This window comes from Labeo rohita, chromosome 8 (assembly GCF_022985175.1).
Source record: "Labeo rohita strain BAU-BD-2019 chromosome 8, IGBB_LRoh.1.0, whole genome shotgun sequence".
In the NCBI taxonomy this organism is placed as follows: Eukaryota; Metazoa; Chordata; class Actinopteri; order Cypriniformes; family Cyprinidae; genus Labeo; species Labeo rohita.
Genome location: NC_066876.1, coordinates 20,512,564 through 20,531,893, shown reverse-complemented (window position 1 = coordinate 20,531,893; position 19,330 = coordinate 20,512,564). Strand labels below are relative to the sequence as shown.

The 19,330-nt window shown below is 36.2% G+C and overlaps 1 protein-coding gene across 2 annotated transcripts; it reads left to right on the top strand.

The window, feature by feature from the left end:
* Positions 1–421: 421 nt before the first annotated feature.
* Positions 422–18,924, top strand: srpk1a (SRSF protein kinase 1a). 2 transcript variants are annotated; one of them, XM_051117408.1, is made up of 16 exons: positions 422–508; positions 1,198–1,252; positions 2,593–2,720; positions 3,246–3,354; positions 4,080–4,167; positions 4,410–4,497; positions 4,776–4,882; positions 6,362–6,527; positions 6,767–6,792; positions 6,930–7,146; positions 7,271–7,618; positions 9,830–9,930; positions 10,815–10,922; positions 11,063–11,132; positions 13,170–13,262; positions 17,717–18,924. In XM_051117408.1, the coding sequence occupies exons 1-16, from the start codon at positions 496–498 to the stop codon at positions 17,899–17,901; spliced, it is 1,902 nt and encodes a 633-aa protein (XP_050973365.1). In that variant the 5' UTR covers positions 422–495; the 3' UTR covers positions 17,902–18,924. The 2 variants fall into 2 exon arrangements, with proteins under 2 accessions (XP_050973365.1, XP_050973366.1); XM_051117409.1 differs by lacking the exon at positions 13,170–13,262 and adding an exon at positions 12,541–12,633.
* The last annotated feature ends 406 nt before the right edge of the window (positions 18,925–19,330 follow it).

Sequence of the window (19,330 nt, the reverse complement as noted above, 5' to 3'; positions counted from 1 at the left end):
ATAGAGAGAAATCCTGAAATGTTTTCCTCAAAAAACATAATTTCTTTACGGCTGAAGAAAGAAAGACATGAACATCTTCGATGACATTATCTGTACATTTTTGTTTGGAAGTGAACTACTCCAAAATGCATTTTATGACCAAATGCACCTTCAAAAGTTGTTTCAATCTCTTAGAAAAAAAGGGGACCATAATAACCATAATTTTAATAGACGGTGTAACTATGGCTACCATGATACTTTTGTCTGGTGGATTTACCTGTGCTTTGTTTTCATGTGTTCATCCAAGTCATCGTTAGATAATTTAAAATGCGCACGTCTGGCTACTTCTGTCGCATCTTTCCATTCGATGTCTAATTACGAAAGCACATACATTTTAAAAATGTATTCTGACAAAAATGTGCCTGTTCATATTGTGGACGCGCAAGAGTCAAGATGCGCGTGTCCGGAGGTGCGCGCATGCGCAGGGCCACCCAAGCCGCCAACTAAGGGGCCAACATGGAGAGAAAAGGTAATCTCTTCCTTTACTTTCTCTGAATAATATTTGCCTTATTTGAAGCGATAACGATTACACATGAGGCAAGGTGACTAGCGTACATTCTGACTTAAACGTGTAGTGTAATATTAAAGCAAAAATGCGCATTTTATCTTAGTAGGCATGGGCTGGTGTCTTTAGCGTTAGCATGTAGCCACTCAGCTGCAGCTGAAGTGAGCTAAATTTATTTTTATCACGCCCCAGGGGCACGCTTTATTGTCGGTTTACATCGCTTTCACTTTAAGCGATTTAACTTTTGTTTTGACAGACGTTAATCTTTTGAGTAGGCGCGTGCACGTATCAGCTGGATGAGAGTTGAAAGCTTCTGGTTTCCTCTTTGCTGTCGTGGAAACTTCAGGAATTTATTTCCTTCAGCCTCGTTTTTGCATCCATGTTCCAGCCGTTATAAAAATACATTAAAAAAACACTGCTGTTATTGAAGAGCCACGTCTGCACCTATGTAAAGCGCTCAGTTCCTGTCACACTGTAAACACCCAGCTGTGTATTGTTTATGTGCATTACATAAGATTACATAAGAGCACTATCACCGGTCTGTGTGTCTCCATACATGTCAGGCTATGTTTACCTGGCTTTGAGGAACTGAGTTTAAGTGATTTGTATTAATAGTTTCATTGTAATATGTTGTACCTCATTTGTCACACCAGTTCTGGCACTTCAGGCAAGGAAGAAAAGGGCCAAAGCCAAGAAGTCGACCAAAAAGTGAGTGCTTTGTTCTCTTGTTTGTTTGTTTTTTTTCCCCCCTGCTAGTGTTTATTTATTATTTTATTTATTTGGGTACTAATTTTGCTTTTTAAAATGAGAATATTAGACTAGACCTAAGAAGGACTGTCTGTATGTATACTTGGTTGTGCACAGTAACTCTATCCTAGAATGTGATTATAGGATATTAATACATTACAAACCATAATATGGTGCACAGTTCTGTGTCTAGGCTTTTTTTTATGATGTCCTGGAAATGTTTAGTAGGTTGTTAAGTGCAGTGTCAGTTTAGACGTCACTGTTTTGATGTGTACAGAATGACTCATCTTGAGTTTGCTCTGGTTATTCAGTCTTGGTTGTTGAACCGTGTTCATTTGACAATATCTCGTAACATTTTGGCAAATGAAGTCATCTTCCTGGCACACACAGTATCAAGTTGCGCTTTCTTTCACTTCGTTTTTTGTGATGCAAGACACGGGTGCTTTTTTTTTCTTGCATGGGTTAAACCAAGCATGGATACATGTAGGCAGTGAAATGCATTCACACACTGGCAGACTTTTCACTCAATAGTGTCTACATGGTATTTAACAAAAGGGCTTGTGTGGTAGAAAATGAAACACTGGCTATGTGCATAGTTGTGTTTCTTGGATTTAGATTCAGATGACAGATTAAGTTTTTAATGTCAAGTTTATTTATTTACACTCTTAATAATAGTGGTTCCAAAAGGGGTTTTTCCATAGCTTAATCATTTTTTTGGTTCCTCAGAGAACCTTCCAATTCAAAAGTTATTACAAGAGCCATTTTTTAGTGCAAAGAGCATTTTAATAATCTAAATATCCCTTTTTCACTCTAAAAAACTTTTGGGGACTGGAAATATGTTTCAGATGTTAAAGTTATGGAACAAACAGTGCCAATTTTTAACACTTTATGTTTTATTTTTTAAACAATACAGATTGTTTTAAAACAGCTTTGCAATAGTAAACAGCATCACAAAGTTGTTCAATCAGGCTTCAGTAATTTTTGTTATAATTTCAACTTCTGTTTTACCTTTTAAATCAATTCTAGTCAGTCCAGTTCAGTTACTCAGTGAGCTCATTAAATAAATAAAGGTGTTTTATGTAGTTTTTATGCAGGCCCTTTGATTGTAGTGTGTCAGAAATGAAAATCACATGCTGAAATGGTTGTCAGAACATTTAGACCATGTAAAATCAGCATCAAACAGTCTTTCATGTAAGATGAGCCCGCTCTGTGAGTGTTTATACTGTACGCGGACTGCCCTATATAGACTGCGTTGTAATGCATGTCTATTGACCTAAATGAAATGTACTGTCATCCCTCAGGCCAGCACATCCTCCACGCGGGGCATCACAACAGCAGCCCCCGACAGAGACCCAGATACAGGAGCCTGATGAGGAAATCCTCGGCTCTGACGATGAAGAGCAAGAAGATCCTAATGACTATTGCAAAGGTTGGAGACTAAGCTCTACACAGTCTTTTTGACAGCAGAAGTTACAGCTTGGTTATTATAGATGAGACTTAAAATTGCTGAAATGACTATCTCAGTCTGAGAACTCTAAAAAGACTAAAGGCACTTCCTTGTTTCACAGTCGTTGTTTTTTTCTTGCAAGCATCTGTTGAAACTAAAATTTCTTCCTGGAAGTGCAACACCACTGTAAACTGCAAAAGAAACTGATATTTGGTACTGTAAATACAGGAGTGCCATCTTCCTGTGTTTATACCACTATGACTGTATGTTTCAAATATCTGTGATGTTTTTTTTTTCCACACTTTATTATTTGCTGTATTAATTATTTACTTGTTTTAAAATCTCAATAGTCTGGTCAAGTTCTCTTTTTTTATTTTTGTTCTCAATGTACTTTAAATTGATTGTTTAAAATCAATCCCTAACAGAATGACAATTAAACCAGCTCTGAAGGACAATCAATGAGCTGTCTGAATACAAGCTGAAAGATTGCTGTTCTTCTTTGGTTAGGAGGATATCACCATGTGAAAATAGGGGACCTATTTAATGGTAAATACCACGTGATCCGGAAGCTGGGATGGGGACATTTCTCCACTGTTTGGCTGGCTTGGGACATCCAGTAAGAGCATTATCATTTTAAATAACACATACTAACAGTATAAAATTTTTGAACAGTAAGATTTGTAATGTCTTTTAAAGAAGTCTCTTCTTCTCACCTAGCCTGCATTTATTTGATCCAAAGTCTTGCAAAAAGTATATATAAATATATTTAAAATAATGGTTTGCTATTAGTATATATCTTAAAATTAGATTTATTTCTGTGATCAAAGCTGAATTTTTAGCATCATTACTCCAGTCTTCAGTGTCACATGATCCTTCTGAAATCATTCTAATATTCTGATTTGCTGCTCAAAAACCATTTATCTGAAATAGAATAGAATAGAATGTTTTATGTATATATATATATATATATATATATATATATAGCTTTTGAATGGTATAGTTTAATAGTTTATAATATTACAAAAGCTTTTTATTTCAGAAAATGCTGATCTTTGGAGTAATGATGCTAAAAATGTAGCTTTGATCACAGGAATAAATTGCATTTTAAAATGTATTAAAATAGGAAACAGTTATTTTAAATAGTAAAAATATTTTACAATTTTATTTATTTATTTATTTTTTGCTGTACTTTGGATCAAATAAATGCGGTTAGCAGAAGAAATTTCTTAAAAAAAATCTTACTGTTCAAAAACTTTTGAATGGTAGTGTATGACACATTATAATGTGCCAAAATTGCTAATGCATGATACTGTTTTTCTCTTCCTTTTTCCTTCTCTGTAGAGGGAAGCGGTTTGTTGCAATGAAGGTGGTGAAAAGTGCAGAGCATTACACTGAAACAGCTCTGGATGAAATAAAGTTACTCAGATCTGTAAGTATCCCAAAAAACTTCTGAAATGAAAATGCTTCAAATAATAATTTTTAAAAATAGGAAGGGTTAAAAGAAAACGAAAACAAACAAGGTTGGGGAAAAAAAAAAGATTTTTTTTGTATTTGTTTCTAGGCAAGCATAATTTGATGTATTACTGAACCAAGATGTTGTCCTTTTTTCTTTCTTTCTTTCTTTCTTTCTTTCTTTCTTTCTTTTTTTTCTTTCTTTTCATTTGTTTTCAGGTCAGAAATACAGACCCTGATGATCCAAACAGAGAGATGGTTGTGCAGCTGCTGGATGACTTCAAGATCTCAGGGGTCAATGGGACTCGTATCCTTGAATATGGAGAATGTTTTGTTTGTGTGTGTGTGTGTAAGAGAGAAAATGGGTCAAGAAGTCTTCAAGCAGGTGTCTCATGCTATTTTAAGATACCCTGAATTCTTTTACAAGGGCACTTGTGAATGCTGACTTTGAAACAGTTGTTGCTTTGTAGTGATTATGCTGGAAGAAGTTTTTCTGATGTGTTTCTCCAGTTAGAACTTTTACAGTTATTCCTATGAACAGCAGTTTCTGTTTTAAAAGCATTGGACCTTCACTTGACCTTTCAGATGTCTGCATGGTGTTTGAAGTTCTAGGGCACCACTTGCTTAAATGGATTATCAAGTCCAACTATCAAGGCTTACCTCTGCCCTGTGTCAAGAGCATCATTCGACAGGTAACGCAGCACACAATCACACAACCAGATCAGTGTTCACGTAATAGCGGTTTGACTAATTAACTGCTGTCCTGGATTTAGTGGATCAGTTACAGATTAATTATGAGTTTACAGTCTTACTTAACATTTTTGGTTTTATTAAAAATTCAGAATGATTTTATAATTAGTTTGTCACAACTTTTTTTAAATGAAACCATGAGAATAGACTATGAGAATGTTTGTAAGGGGTAATGTGCATTACTTTTAAAGAATTTAATACTTATATTTAGCAAGGATGCATTACAGGAGAAGTTCACCTCCAGAATTAAAATTTCTTGATAATTTACTCACCCCCATGTCATCCAAGGTGTTCTTGTCTTTCTTTCTTCAGTCACAAAGAAATTTTTTAAGGAAAACATTCTCAGGAATTTTCTCCATATAGTGGACTTCAGTGGTGGGCAACAGGTTGAAGGTCCAAATTGCAGTTTCAGTGCAGCTTCAAAGGGCTCTACATCTTATTTAGTGAAATGGTTTTATTTTCTGAAAAAATAAAAAATGTATATCTTTTTTAAACACAAATGCTCATCTTGCACTACCTCTGTGATGCACATGCATGTTTTTTCTTTTTTTTTTGTAAAGGGTCGTTTGACTTTCTTTGCATGTGTTCTTTGTAAACACTGTGTCGGTACTTCGGCCTATGTCACGTGTGCACGGTTACATAATGTGTGAGGTCGAGCTAGTTCAAGACAAGCATTTGTGGTTAAAAATGTAAAAAAAAAAAAAAAAAAATTTTTTTCTTAGAAAATGACAGATCGTTTTACTAGATACGACCCTTCCTCAGCTGGGATCGTGTAGAGCCCTTTAAAGCTGCACTAAAAATGCAGTTTAAACCTTCAAGTCCACTATACAGAGAGAAATCTTGGAATGTTTTCCTCAAACTTCATTTATTTTCAACTGAATAAAGAAAGACCTGAGCATCTTAAAAAACATGGGGGTGAGTACATTTTCATTCTGGAAGTGATCTTCTCCTTTAAATTAATCTGAAGTGATCTGAATTTCAAATGAATGCTGTTCTTTTATACTTTCTGTTCATCAAAGAATCCTGTAAAATTCACAACACAACAAATCCCCAACAGTAAACTGCTAACGCATTCTATTTATGTCATGCTCACACAAAGTTTAAATGATTTGTAACGGTCACTTTGTCGCATCCAGTGTAGACAGACTTTAGCTGTTACGTTGGTGAGTGTAAGAGACTTTTTTCAAAAACAAACAAACAAAAAAAATCCTATAGGCTGTTTCTCAATTAGAATCAGAGGCAATCAGAATCATCTGTTTCAGAGAGTTGTGAATAACCAATAATAATGATAATGTAATGTTGTGTTGTATTGTTAATATTCAGCATTGTGATTAAAATGATATGTTATGTTGACCAAGTATGTTTAGAAAGTTATTAATAGATATTTTTATAGTTGAGTCTCTTTGTTTTTGAAATCTTAGGTGCTTCAAGGTCTGGATTACCTGCACACCAAGTGTCAAATCATCCACACAGACATTAAGCCAGAAAACATTCTCATGAACGTGGATGAGCTGTATGTCAGGCGTTTGGCTGCAGAAGCTACTGAGTGGCAGAAAGCAGGCGCTCCCCCTCCATCTGGGTCAGCAGGTACAGCAGTTCTGCTTACTGACACACACTAGGAAGCGCGCTTATTGCACAGCTTCAGTCAGTTTCAAATGATTATGTGTCAACTTTTCCCCAGTAGTTTTTTTTTTAACAAGTTCACATTCTCTTCGTAACGCAACTCGTTGGTTAGCTTTCTTACCCTTTAGCATACTGTTCTTAAAATGGGTTTACTTTGCAAGCTGTCATTATGAGACAATGACTTGTTGATTTTTATCTTCTAGTGAGCACTGCCCCAGCACCTAAACAGGTATGTTTTTTTCTTCTTCAGCAGATGTTTTTACATCACACGTTTCAATTAAAAGAATGAAATTATCTTTTTGTTGATCATCAAAATGCTTTTGCTTTTAAGCATTAACAGTGATTGCTCATCTTGCTCTTTGTCAGGCATCAAAAATGTCAAAAAACAAGAAAAAGAAGCTAAAGAAGAAACAGAAGCGTCAAGCGGAGCTCCTGGAGAAGTGTATTATGGACTTGGAGGAGATGGAGGTTGGGCCTGAAGGCAAAGAGGAAGAGGAAGATGACCCAGAATCCCCCAAATCCCCCTCTTGTGCACCACTCAGACAGGCATCACTGCAGGACATTGCTACTGAGGACACTATAAGTTAGTTTCTAATTGTTTTCCTGAGGTTTTAAAGTTATTTAGAATTTGCTATTATTTGTGATTAGCTGTCAGTCAGCTTCCATTAACACATTATATTTCTGTTTCTCTGTGTCTCGCTTAATAGTGGAGCCTAGAGAAAGACTAACCTCAGATGCTTCACTTGAGCTCAACTGTAACGGCTGCATGCACTCCAGTCAAACACAGCCTGAAGAGGAAGAGCAAGGAGACCAGAGACATGGTCAACTGCTACAGGAGGACCAGCATAATGCAAACACAAGCCCAGAGGATATAGCTGAAAGCATGTATGAGTATTGTAATGGGGCAGAGTCCCCTGAACTAGACCAGGCCGACTACAGTAATGGCACCTCAGTCCGAGAGCAGCTGGAGGAGGGAGAGCTGCCTCTCGGAGACGAAGATCAGCAAAAGATTAGAACCAGAGCCAGGGAACAGAACAAGGATAAGCTAAAGAATGGTCAGTGGATTTTCTATGCCTTTTCAATTCTTCTTTTAGTGAAGATTATTTGTGACCCTGGACCACAAAACCAGTCATCAAGGGTAATTTTGTTTTTTAAATTGAGATTTATACATCATCTGAAAGTTATATAAGCTTTACATTGATGTATGGTTTAAGATATTTGGTTGAGATACAACTGTTTGAAAATCTGTAATCTCAGGGTGCAAAAAATCTAATTATTGAGAAAATCGCCTTTAAAATTGTCCAAATGAAGTTCTTAGCAATGCATATTACTAATCAAAAATTAAGTTTTAAAAATATTTACGGTAGGAAATTTACAAAATCTTCATAAAACACGATCTTTACTTAATATCCTAATGATTTTTGGCCTAAAAGAAAAATCGATCGATTTTGACCCATACAATGTACACTGTGTGCAGAATTATTAGGCATGTTGATGTTCTGGTCATATTTTTTTTCCAAACACATTTTACCAATTCCAAACCACATCAGTCTTAATAACTACTGTTAATTTTGTATTTAATCATTTATATGTGATATATAATTGTCCCAAAAGGCTGGAAGTGAAAAACTCCTTATATTCAGGTGTGCAGAATTATTAGGCATGTTTTCTTTTACAGATAAAATGAGCCAAAAAAGATATTTAACCAAGACTGAAAAGTCCAAATTATTAAATGCCCATGAGAAGAATGCAATACTAATGCAATACAAGAATTTGCAAAGTTAAGGCTTGACCATTGGACAGCGAAATGCTTGTTGAGTCTGCATGGTCAGAAAAAACAGGTGGAGAAGAAAAGATGCATGTTAACTGCAAAGGAATTAGGAATTAAGGTGAAGAATTAGGTGTGACACCATCAGGAACCGTTTCCAGTTCTCCAGCACCACCATTTTCCAGAACTGCAACCTACCTGGAGTCTTCAGAAGTGCAATGTGTCAGGTTCTCAGAGACTTTTCTTGGTAAAAAATCCTAAAAAATGCCCCTGACTTAATAAGAATAACAAGCTGACGTGTTGTGAAATACATGAAGACAGTTTTTTTATAGGCTTTATAGACAGATAAGTTGAGAGTGACTCTTGAAGGACAAGCATCACATCCTCTTGTGCCTCTGATTCAAGAATTTATCTTCCAAAATCTGGCAGTACGTTTTGGGAGTTCATGTTTAGTCTCCTATCCTGAAAAGTCTGACTTGCAGAGATGGACTAAAATGAACTCCCAAAATGTACTGCCAGATTTTGGAAGATAAATTCTTGAATCAGAGGTACAAGAGGATGTGATGCTTGTCCTTCAAGAGTCACACTCAACTTATCTGTCTATAAAGCCTATAAAAAAAACTGTCTTCATGTATTTCACATCACGTCAGCTTGTTATTCTTATTAAGTCAGGGGCATTTTTTAGGATTTTTTACCAAGCAAAGTCTCTGAGAACCTGACACATTGTACTTCTGAAGACTCCAGGTAGGTTGCAGTTCTGGAAAATGGTGGCGCTGGAGAACTGGAAACGGTTCCTGATGGTGTCACACCTAATTCTTCACCTTAATTCCTAATTCTTTTGCGGTTAACATGCATCTTTTCTTCTCCACCTGTTTTTTCTGACCATGCAGACTCAACAAGCATTTCGCTGTCCAATGGTCAAGCCTTAACTTTGCGAATTCTTGTAATGCATTAGTATTGCATTCTTCTCATGGGCATTTAATAATTCTGACTTTTCAGTCTGGGTTAAATCTCTTTTTTGGCTCATTTTTTCTGTAAAAGAAAACATGCCTAATAATTACGCACACCTGAATATAAGGAGTTTTTCACTTCCAGCCTTCACGGACAGTTATATATCACATATAAATGATTAAATACAAAATTAACAGTAGTTATTAAGACTGATGTGGTTTGGAATTGGTAAAATGTGTTTGGGAAAAAAATATGAGCAGAATATCAACATGCCTAATAATTCTGCACACAGTGTATTGTTGGCTATTGCTACAAATATACCTTTGCTACTTACAACTGGTTTTGTGGCCCAGGGTCACATATGATTCTGGTACATGTATAAAAGGGGTACATAAAAAATTAAAGGGTCGTTATTTTTTCACCCTCTTGTCATTCCTAACCTGCAATGCAAACACATAGTGAGCATTTTTGATGAGTCACTTTACAATGACAGTTCATATTGACCACATTTGGCTGTTTTTTGATTAGCTTTTTCCTCCTCTTCCAGATAAGATGTCATCGGGAAACCTATTGGTCAATCCACTGGAGCCACTTAATGCAGAAAAGATCAAGGTCAAGATTGCTGACCTTGGCAACGCTTGCTGGGTGGTAAGAATCTTAATAACCCGATGAAATCCAGATTGTACTCATTTATCTGTCAAAACACAAGTTAGAATGATTTCCGGTACTGAAGTGATACTAAAGTAATGTAATGAGTAATGAATGCTGAAAGTATGCTTATCCATCACAGGAATAAATTACATTAAATAGTTTCAAAATGTTATTGTTCTACTGTATTTTTGAGCCTTACTGAGCTTAAAACTTTAAAAGGGTTGAAAAGTGTTTTAATGCTTAATGCTTTTTTTTTTTTTTTTTTTAAACTTGTTTTAAAAACATTAAAACAATCTTACCAGCCACAAACTTTAGTTCAGGTTTATTTGGTCGAGTGTAGACTGATAAATGTTGCAGAGATATTTATTAATGGGTTAGTTTGCCCAAAAATGAAAATTCTGTCATTAATTACTCGTGTCGTTCCAAACCCGTAAGAAATTTGTACATCCTCTGAACAAAAATTAAGATATATTTGATGAAATTCAAGAGCTTTCTGACACTGCATAGACAGCAACGCAACTGACACGTTCAGAGCCCAGAAAGTTATTAAAAGACATCATTAAAATAGTCCATGTGACATCAGTGGTTCAACTGTAATTTTATAAAGCTATGAGAAGTCATGGATTATTTTAATGATGTCCTTACTACCTTTCTGGGCCTTGAACGTGGTAGCTACATTGCTTCCTATGCAGGGTCAGAAAGATATTTTAATTTGTGTTCCGACGATGAATGAAGGCCAGTCATTAATGACCGAATTTTCATTTTTGATCTTTCACTTTAAGAATGATAATACAGAAGTTGATTTAATCTGTTTTTAAATTGAGCAATCAGATTTAGTTCATAGCACTGATATGTATTGATATGATTTTTCTGTTCTTCAGCACAAGCACTTTACTGAAGACATTCAGACTCGACAGTACCGCTCCCTGGAGGTGCTGCTAGGATCAGGGTACAGCACACCCGCTGACATATGGAGCACAGCCTGCATGGTGAGAAGCTACACGTGGTCTTTCATCAGTTTGTTAATCTGCATTGCTTTCACATAAATCCACAAGCACCCTTGTGAGAACAGGTGAATCAATTTGGTAACAGTTCAGACGTGATATTGGATTGCTCTTTCTCTTTTCAGGCGTTTGAATTGGCCACTGGTGATTATTTGTTTGAGCCCCACTCTGGTGAAGATTACTCCAGAGATGAAGGTAATACACTATTTCTTCTTTCTACCTCAAATACAAAATGATGAATATTTCCTGCATAACATTTGTTGAGAAGAGATTTACAGTAATAATAATCTTAACTGCAGATGCACGTACATGCCTACATTAAGGGACATACCTAATGATTTCAGTTTTAATGTGACTGACTATATTAATATCTCACTACAGGCACTATGCAATGGAGTTTAAAAAACAATTTTTATGTCTGTTGTTTTCTTCTGCACTGATATGTAATGATATTACAGTGTTGTAATCCTGTGCTTATTTCCCTGCTAACAATCAGAGCCTGCTGTTAAAATGCATGGAGACTTTGTCTCTTCTAAAAACTTCCTCTTCATATTCACTTCCTCCACCTCCACCTTTCACCCACTACTTCTGCCTGTTTTACTGACCCTTGTTTCTTTGTTCCTCCTAGTTTTTCATATCTTAGTTGATGCTGTAACTAAACAGACTAAGAGAGAAAGATGCATATTTGCATGCCTTAGAAATTGATTGAGTGTGGGAAGAATTTGTAAACTCAAAACCTAATTTATTACCCATCAGTCAAGCTTAGTTAGCAGTTTCTAAGGCGTTCTGTCATCTGTGATGTAATTGTGTTTGTGTTGGAGCGAGTGACATTGGCAGTTATGTTAGTCATGATCAGAATTTGCATGTTTGGAGCCACTGTTGTTGCTTTAAGTATAATACATAAAAGTAACAAGCTACTCAAGTGAAATTTCAGATTATTCTATTGATTTCAAAGGCAAATCGTTTCATGGTGCTTTGCAAGTATAAAGGCTAGAGAGATTAAGCATTTGGTTGTAAATTGTGGGTTGTTTTTCTTTTACTTATTGCATTTGTATATCTGCAAGGTATTTAGTAGAATCTGGTCAGTCAAGAAGGCAAACTGGAGACACGGCTAGAAACCAGAAATGATTCATTATGCTTCTGCTTAGAACAGGCTGTGTTCTTAATCTTTTGGTAGACCACATTGCACTGGAATCAGCTGATGTGATTTTCCTAAATATGGAGTGAGCAGAATCAGATCACACTTCAAACTTATTCCAGTTTAAGTCATCTCGAAGAGAAAGGTAGCTACTGAATTTTCCTATTGGCATAGAGAACCTTGGGAATCTGTGCATCTCATGTTTTTTCGGTCACTGTTCTGTCCTTTGCTCATTCAAGTTCTGTTTATGTACACTTGGTAGACACTAACAAACGTTTATATGCTGACTGGAGACACTGATGTAAGACTCCCTGTTTAGCTTGTAATCTGTCACTGTGGCCCACTGTCATTTGCCTTTTTTTTTTTTTTTTTTTTTTTTTTTTTTTTTTTTTTGGTTGTCCCCATTCCATGATCATGTTCTCTTTCTGTCTTTGTCCCCTCTCTCTCTCTCTTTCTCTCTCTCAGACCATCTTGCTCTGATTATTGAGCTTTTGGGGTATATCCCCCGTCATTATGCTCTGAGTGGGAAATTTTCACAGGAATATTTCAGCCGTAAAGGTACGCCTGTCAGGAAGAGCCCTGCCCTGAGAGAAGGGTTTGAAGGGAAGAGAGGACATCCAGCAGCTCCGTTGACAGCACAGCCTTGTCACACCTTTTTGAAATTTTTTGCTAAAACCTCCTTCAGCAAATGTCCAGTTGTTCACAAGGAGGCTTTTCTTACAAGTCTGATATGGCTCTCATCACAGTAGACAAACTGTTGTAGCTTCAAAGCCACAGTCTTGTGGCGTGACTCCATTGAATTAGCTTGAAGCTCTACCAGAGGCTGGAAAAGCTCAAAAACACTTCTGCTTTACACAAGTCTAATTCTTCTTAAAATCTTTAGTCTGAATCTCTGATGTGAAAATAGTTCACTATGTGACTGGAGTCGGTGCTGTCAGGACATGGTTGCGTCTCCCTGCCTTCCTTATCATCTCTCTTCTCTCAGGACGGGTGAATGTCTGTATTAACACTGTCTGATCAAATTGTTCAATCTTTCGTCCTCCCCTCCACCTCACCACCCCCCTCCCTGCTCAACACTTTGTGTGTGATGGTAGACCACATAGCTTTGATCATTGAACTGCTGGGAGCCGTCCCACGCAAACTCATGTTGACCGGAAAATATTCCAAGGAGTTTTTCACCAAGAAAGGTAATGTGGTCATTATGAATACAGCTTATACCTTGTCATGATGGTTTCATTTCGGGTTATTAAATTTCATTGTAAATTTAACAAGATTTGGATGAATACTATTGAAATTATATTTAAAAAAGTGCTGGCTCTTGCAAGCTTTATAATGGTAGTGAATGGCTGTAGATTTTTTTATGAAGTCCAATAAAGTGCATCCACCTATCATAAAACATGCTCCACACAGCTCTAGGGGATTAGTAAAAGAAACACGAAAGCACAGAGGAGAGAGAAAAACAAAACAGTGGTCACAAATTCAAAGTATAAAATGCTGATTTGTAAAGAAAATGTTGGAGGATTTCGATATAGGCCAAGAGGACACTGGTTTTCATTTGATTAAATAAAACTTGGTTCTCGCCAGACTAGCTAATGCTGTGCCTAGGTCATCCGCTGGAACGCCTCTCCCTTGTGAACTCATGTATGTCAGTTAGAAGAAGTTAGAGATTACACTTTATTAAGTTTTAATATGTGTATTTTTCTTACACAAATCAAGCTTTATTGGAGTTAAAAATCTCAACAGCCATTCACTGCCATTATAAAGCTGGGAAGAGCAAAGACATTTTGTAATATAACTCTGAATGATTTTGTCTGAAAAAAGAGAGTCATATACACCTAGGATGGCTTGAGGGTGAGTAAATCATGGGGTAATTTTAATTTTTGGGTGAACTGTCCCTTTAAATGAGTGTTAAATATGTACACTACAGTTCAAATGTTTGTGGTTAATAACATTTTTTAAATGTTTTCGAAAGAAGTCTCGTTCACCAAGGCAGCATTTGTTTGATTAAAAATACAGTAAAAACGTATGTTGTGAAGTAGTATTATAATTCAATTTTTTCATTTTATTTTAAAATGTAATTTATCAGGTCACAAAGCTGCATTTTAGCAGTCATTATTTCAGTCTTCAGTGTCACATGATTCTTCAGAAATCATTCTAATGTGCTGATTTGGTGCTCAAGAAACATATTATTATCAATGTTGTAAACAGTTGTGCTGCTTAATATTTTTGTGGAAACTATGAATGTTCAAAAGAACAGCATTTATTTGAAATGTATGTCTTTTGGAACAATGTCTTTTTACATTTTTAAAAAAAAAAAAAAAAATCAATTTAATGCATGCTTGCTGAATAAAAGTAATTACTTTAAAAAAAAAAAATAAAAAACTGACCCCAAACTTTTGAATGGTAGTGTATCTCTAACAAATTCAAGCAAAGCCTCATGTATGGATTTGTATGCATATTTGGATTTACAGACATTTTACAGTTAACATGAAATCAGAAATTTTAATTTAAAATGGCCATGAACTGCCTTTTTTATTATTTTGTGATGTTCTCTGAGGTGCACTTATAATTTTTATCAAGTTTTTACATCAAAAACCATCATAATGTAGAATAAGCAATTTTCTGTACTATTTTGACTAGTGTAGGGCCAATAGACGATGTCATCGTCTTTCGCCGATGGCTGATAGACATCACAATGTTGAGGGGGCATCATAATCCCATCGGACAACCCCTCCTCCTTTCCCCCCGCAACCCCTAAATAGAATAAATACGAGATAAGAGAAACACAAATATTTCAGTACTTTCTCACGCAGTTATATCGTTGGGTAATTATACTGTATATAAACTGCAGACATTAGACAGTCCACATGTCGCCTTAGTAGCTTGTGTTATTTGTTAGAACATGCAATTTGTTTTCCGTGCCTTTCTGAATACAGAATGACGCTTCGGGCACTGAACACTAGGGATGGGCGGATCGATCCTGAAATATCGATACTTTCGATACTGACGTTGTATCGAAAGGATCGATCCTCACATAAAAATATCGATTATAAACTGAATTTTTAACCATTAATTTTATTTATTTTACAAGAAGTTTGGTGCATGAAATAAGCCCCTAAGAGGAACAACAGACTATTAACGAATTATTGTGTAGGATAGAACTATTTCTCCTGCTCATCGGAACACACGCAAATGCTGTAAGACAGAACCAATCGATCACAGATAGCGTTCGCTGCTGACGCTTCATTCAACATTGATAATAATCAGAAATGTTTCTTCCTCTTGTTCTCATGACATTGAAATAATAAAGCATTATTTAAAAAAAAAAATGTTTCTTGAGTAGCAAAGTATATTAGAATGATTTCTGAAGAATCATGTGACGCTCAAGGCAGGAGTAATGATGATAAAAAAAAATTCAGCTTTGATCACAGATGCTTTTTAAATTACATTTTTCTAAATATATTAAAATAGAAAATAGTTATTTTAATTGTTTATTTTCCCAATCTTGCTGTTTTTTTTTTTTTTGTTTTGTTTTGTTTTGTTTTTGTTCAAATAAGTGCAGCCTTTGTTAGCATGGTTAAAGACACATTACAAAGTCGTACTGACCTCAGACTCTTGAACAGTATAGTGTACGTGAAATATTTATTTTAATTAGGCTAGTTTGTGTAAGTAAATTTATCTAAACTGGTTGTTAAAAGTTCAAATTGGTTGTTATATCCTGTAATTGCTGTCTGTAAGAAACAATTTGTGTTAAAGTTAGGCCTTTAGGGGTACAACATTAGTACTACTTTAGTACTACTTATGTAACACCATGGTTGTTTTTCATCAGGTACCCTTCGAGGTACACCTTTGTACCTTATCTACCCTTAATGCGTGTGTACTTGTATGGTACTAGTATGCTCCCTGGCCTTTAGGGGTAAAGAAAGGTGCACCTTTGAGGTTACTGCCCAGTAAAGAGCTAAAATACAAAATTTTAGTACATTTTATATCTGACAGTGTTATCAAAAGAAAAAAAAAAGCTTATGAAATGTTTAAAACACATGACTTTCAAATATAATGTTAAGTAAGTATAATTACTGATTTTATTCTGTTAATAATTTAAAAGATCAGTTTAGTTTAGAGGTATCGGTATCGGTATTGATATCGACGATACTTGGCTTGAAAATATCGGTATCGGATCGAAAATAAAATACGAGGTATCGCCCATCCCTACTGAACACCCCGATTTCAATGTCCATCGCGATGTTTCACTGTAGACATCGTACGATGCCTAATTTGTTTTTCGTGCCTTTCTGAATACAGATTGATGCTTCGGGCACTGAACACCCCGATGTTGTTGTCCATCGCAATGTTTCACTGTAGACATTGTACAATGGCAGTTTGGTAGACACTGCCCAACCTTAGTTTTGACCCCCCTCATCGAAAAGCTCACTTTGAGCGTGGCAGATTGTAAACTCGGCCTACTGCTCAGATTAGATAACAGTTGTGTATGCTGTTGTTTCTTCTTTTTTTGGGGGACTTTTTGTTGCTTTATTATTAAGACAGGACTGTGGAGAGATGACAGGAAAGTACTGGGTAGAGAGAGGGGAGCGGGATTGGCATAGGATCTCGAGACGGGAATCGAACTCGGGTTGCCGTGAGTGCAGTTGCTCTGTATATGTCGGTGCACTAACCACAGATTTATCGGCGCTGACAACAGTTGTGCATGTTTGACAGCCTACATTCTTCACAGATGGACACTGCTGTGATTTAAGTTAAAAATGCAGAAATACTCATTATATATCAAACAGTCTGGAATAACAAAGCATGGTGACCACGTAATAAAAATAGTTCACACAATATAGTAGCACAGCATTGTCTTTTAGTTATAATCTTTCTGAAAATCTTGCTTCGAATTGTGCCTTGTTGGTAAATGAATCTGCGGTAAAATGAAGTGAACTAACGACCAAGTTTATCTTTATTAAAAATTACGCTCATACACTTTTTCCTTACGTTTCCTGCTCATTATTTACACTACATGTGCGAATCGGTGGGCGGGGCTAAACAGGCGGTGATGTAGAAGCAGGTGTTGATCTTCTGCGGAGGTGGTGTTTAGCCACACTATTACGTCATAAAGTAGCACATTCCACAACCTGTTGTTTTGGCAGGCTGGCTTCAATATAAGCTGTTTTTAGACTAACAAGAAAGTTGAGTTTTTAAACTTACAGGAGGCTTTTATAGTACAACGACGTCATATGTCAAAAAATCAAAGGAATTTGGATTTCTCAGTTCATGGTCCCTTTAATGCAATAGTTCTCAACTCCAATTCTTGAGGCCCACTGCTCTGCACATTTTGTATGGACTGGAGTTGAGAACCACTGATTTAATGCACAGTTTTGCACAATTCACCAGTGTGCATTATTCCAAAAAAAAAAAAAAAAAAAAAAAAAAGGTTTTTTTTGTAATAGAAATGTATTAACTTTTTAAAATGTCTTTTGAATACAGTGTCACTCTGAGGTGCATCACATTATTAATTTAAAAGGAAGTTTAATGTTGATTTTTGTGTGGCTTTGTGGGTTGACGTTAATCAAAATGTTGCAAGGAAAAACAGTAGTACTGTATGGATTGAGAAGCCTGGGCTCTAATTGTGTGCTTTCTGTAGGTGACCTGAAGCACATCACTAAACTGAAGCCATGGGGTTTGCTGGATGTTTTGATGGATAAATACGAGTGGCCTCGGGAGGAGGCCGAGACCTTCACTGATTTCCTGCTTCCAATGCTGGAGCTCCTGCCAGAGAAAAGAGCCACTGCTGCCGACTGCCTGCGACACCCTTGGCTTGCCCTCTAGTGGCCTCTTGGCATCACTGCACATACTTCAGGCCATCTCTTCCTGAACTCAAGAGACTGCAACAGATCACTTTCCAGTTTTTAGAGCATATCGGCGTAGTTCTTTTTCTTCTGTTAATCTGAGTGATTTCATTTGTTTGGCTCACCAGAGGAATAGTAAACCTGTTTTTGTTCTAGCTGCTTTCTTCTACTCTTTTTCAGAGTTGAGAGGTTTTTCGTGAGGATCGCACTCACCTTGATCCCACTGCCGTCCCTCTTATTTTGGCAAAGGACAAAAAGTAGACCTAGGAGAGACGCCTTTTTAGGTACCTGGGGTATTTTCTGATGTCGTAAATAATTAAAATGGAGGTCTGTTTTTTTGCAGTACTAACATGTGATGCAGTCCAATCCTCCCGAGTGCCGACGACTCGGACTGCAGTGCGATGCACAAGAGATCATTTTGTTACGTGTAGTTTTCTGAGTGGGAAAGGAATGGTGGTTTATGGAAAGGGAATTGTTTGGTTTATGACTGTAGAGTATAAATTAAGATTGTTTCTGTTCAACGTCAAAATTCGCCACACCTCTGTGTTTTTCTCTCAACTATACAAGTGTCTTTTGTGTGTGTGTGTGTGTGTGTGTGTGTGTGTGTATTAGTTCAGTAGGTTTTGATCTTGTCTGTCTCAGATTAGATTTTAAAGAGCTAAAGTCTTCTCACTCATGGTCAGTACATTTTGTGTACAAGAAGCTTCCACATAAAGTGAGTACATGTCAAGGGCCACCAAAAGTGATATTTGGGGGGGAAAAAAAGAAAAGAAAAAAACATTTGTGAGTGTGAGTGTGTGTGTGTGTGTGTGTTGTACGTATGTTTTATGTGTGCGCGCATGTGCATGCGTGTGTGTCTGTATATATGTGTACCAAAGAGTTTGCCTTGATCTGTATATTACAGCCATGTACAGTTTTTAAAAGAAATCCTACTATTGCATCTAAGCTAAGATTATTTAGCTGGATAGAAGTGTTTTAATAAAGCATTTGGAGGATGGGTGCACCTGTTTGTCTGACTTGCTTTTTCAAAAATATTAAAATGTTATAAAATCGAGGTGGAAAAGTAGGGTACCATTCATTGTAATGCACACTGATCTTTTGGACAGATAAAAGATTAAAAGATATTGCCAAACCTGTTTAAAGCAATAGAAAAAAAGGTAAAGACTGCAGGAAAACACATGAATTTTCAGCCAAAAAAAAAAAACTTTATTACTTTATAATCTTAGTATGTTTTTTTTTTTTTTTTTAATTGTGATTATTTACAGTCTTTTCCAAATAAAAAATAAATAAATGAAATCATTTTGTAAAAAAAAATTGACAATTTTACTTAATAATCTTAATCTGATATAGACTGTTTTTTTTTAAATTGTGATTATGTATAGCCTTTGTCAAATACAATGAGTAAATAA

Coding starts and splice junctions, on each gene's coding strand:
- srpk1a (XM_051117408.1), top strand. Junction 3,355..4,079: donor TGGCTGGCTTGGGACATCCA/GTAAGAGCATTA, acceptor CCTTCTCTGTAG/AGGGAAGCGGTTTGTTGCAA. Junction 7,619..9,829: donor CAAGGATAAGCTAAAGAATG/GTCAGTGGATTT, acceptor CTCCTCTTCCAG/ATAAGATGTCATCGGGAAAC.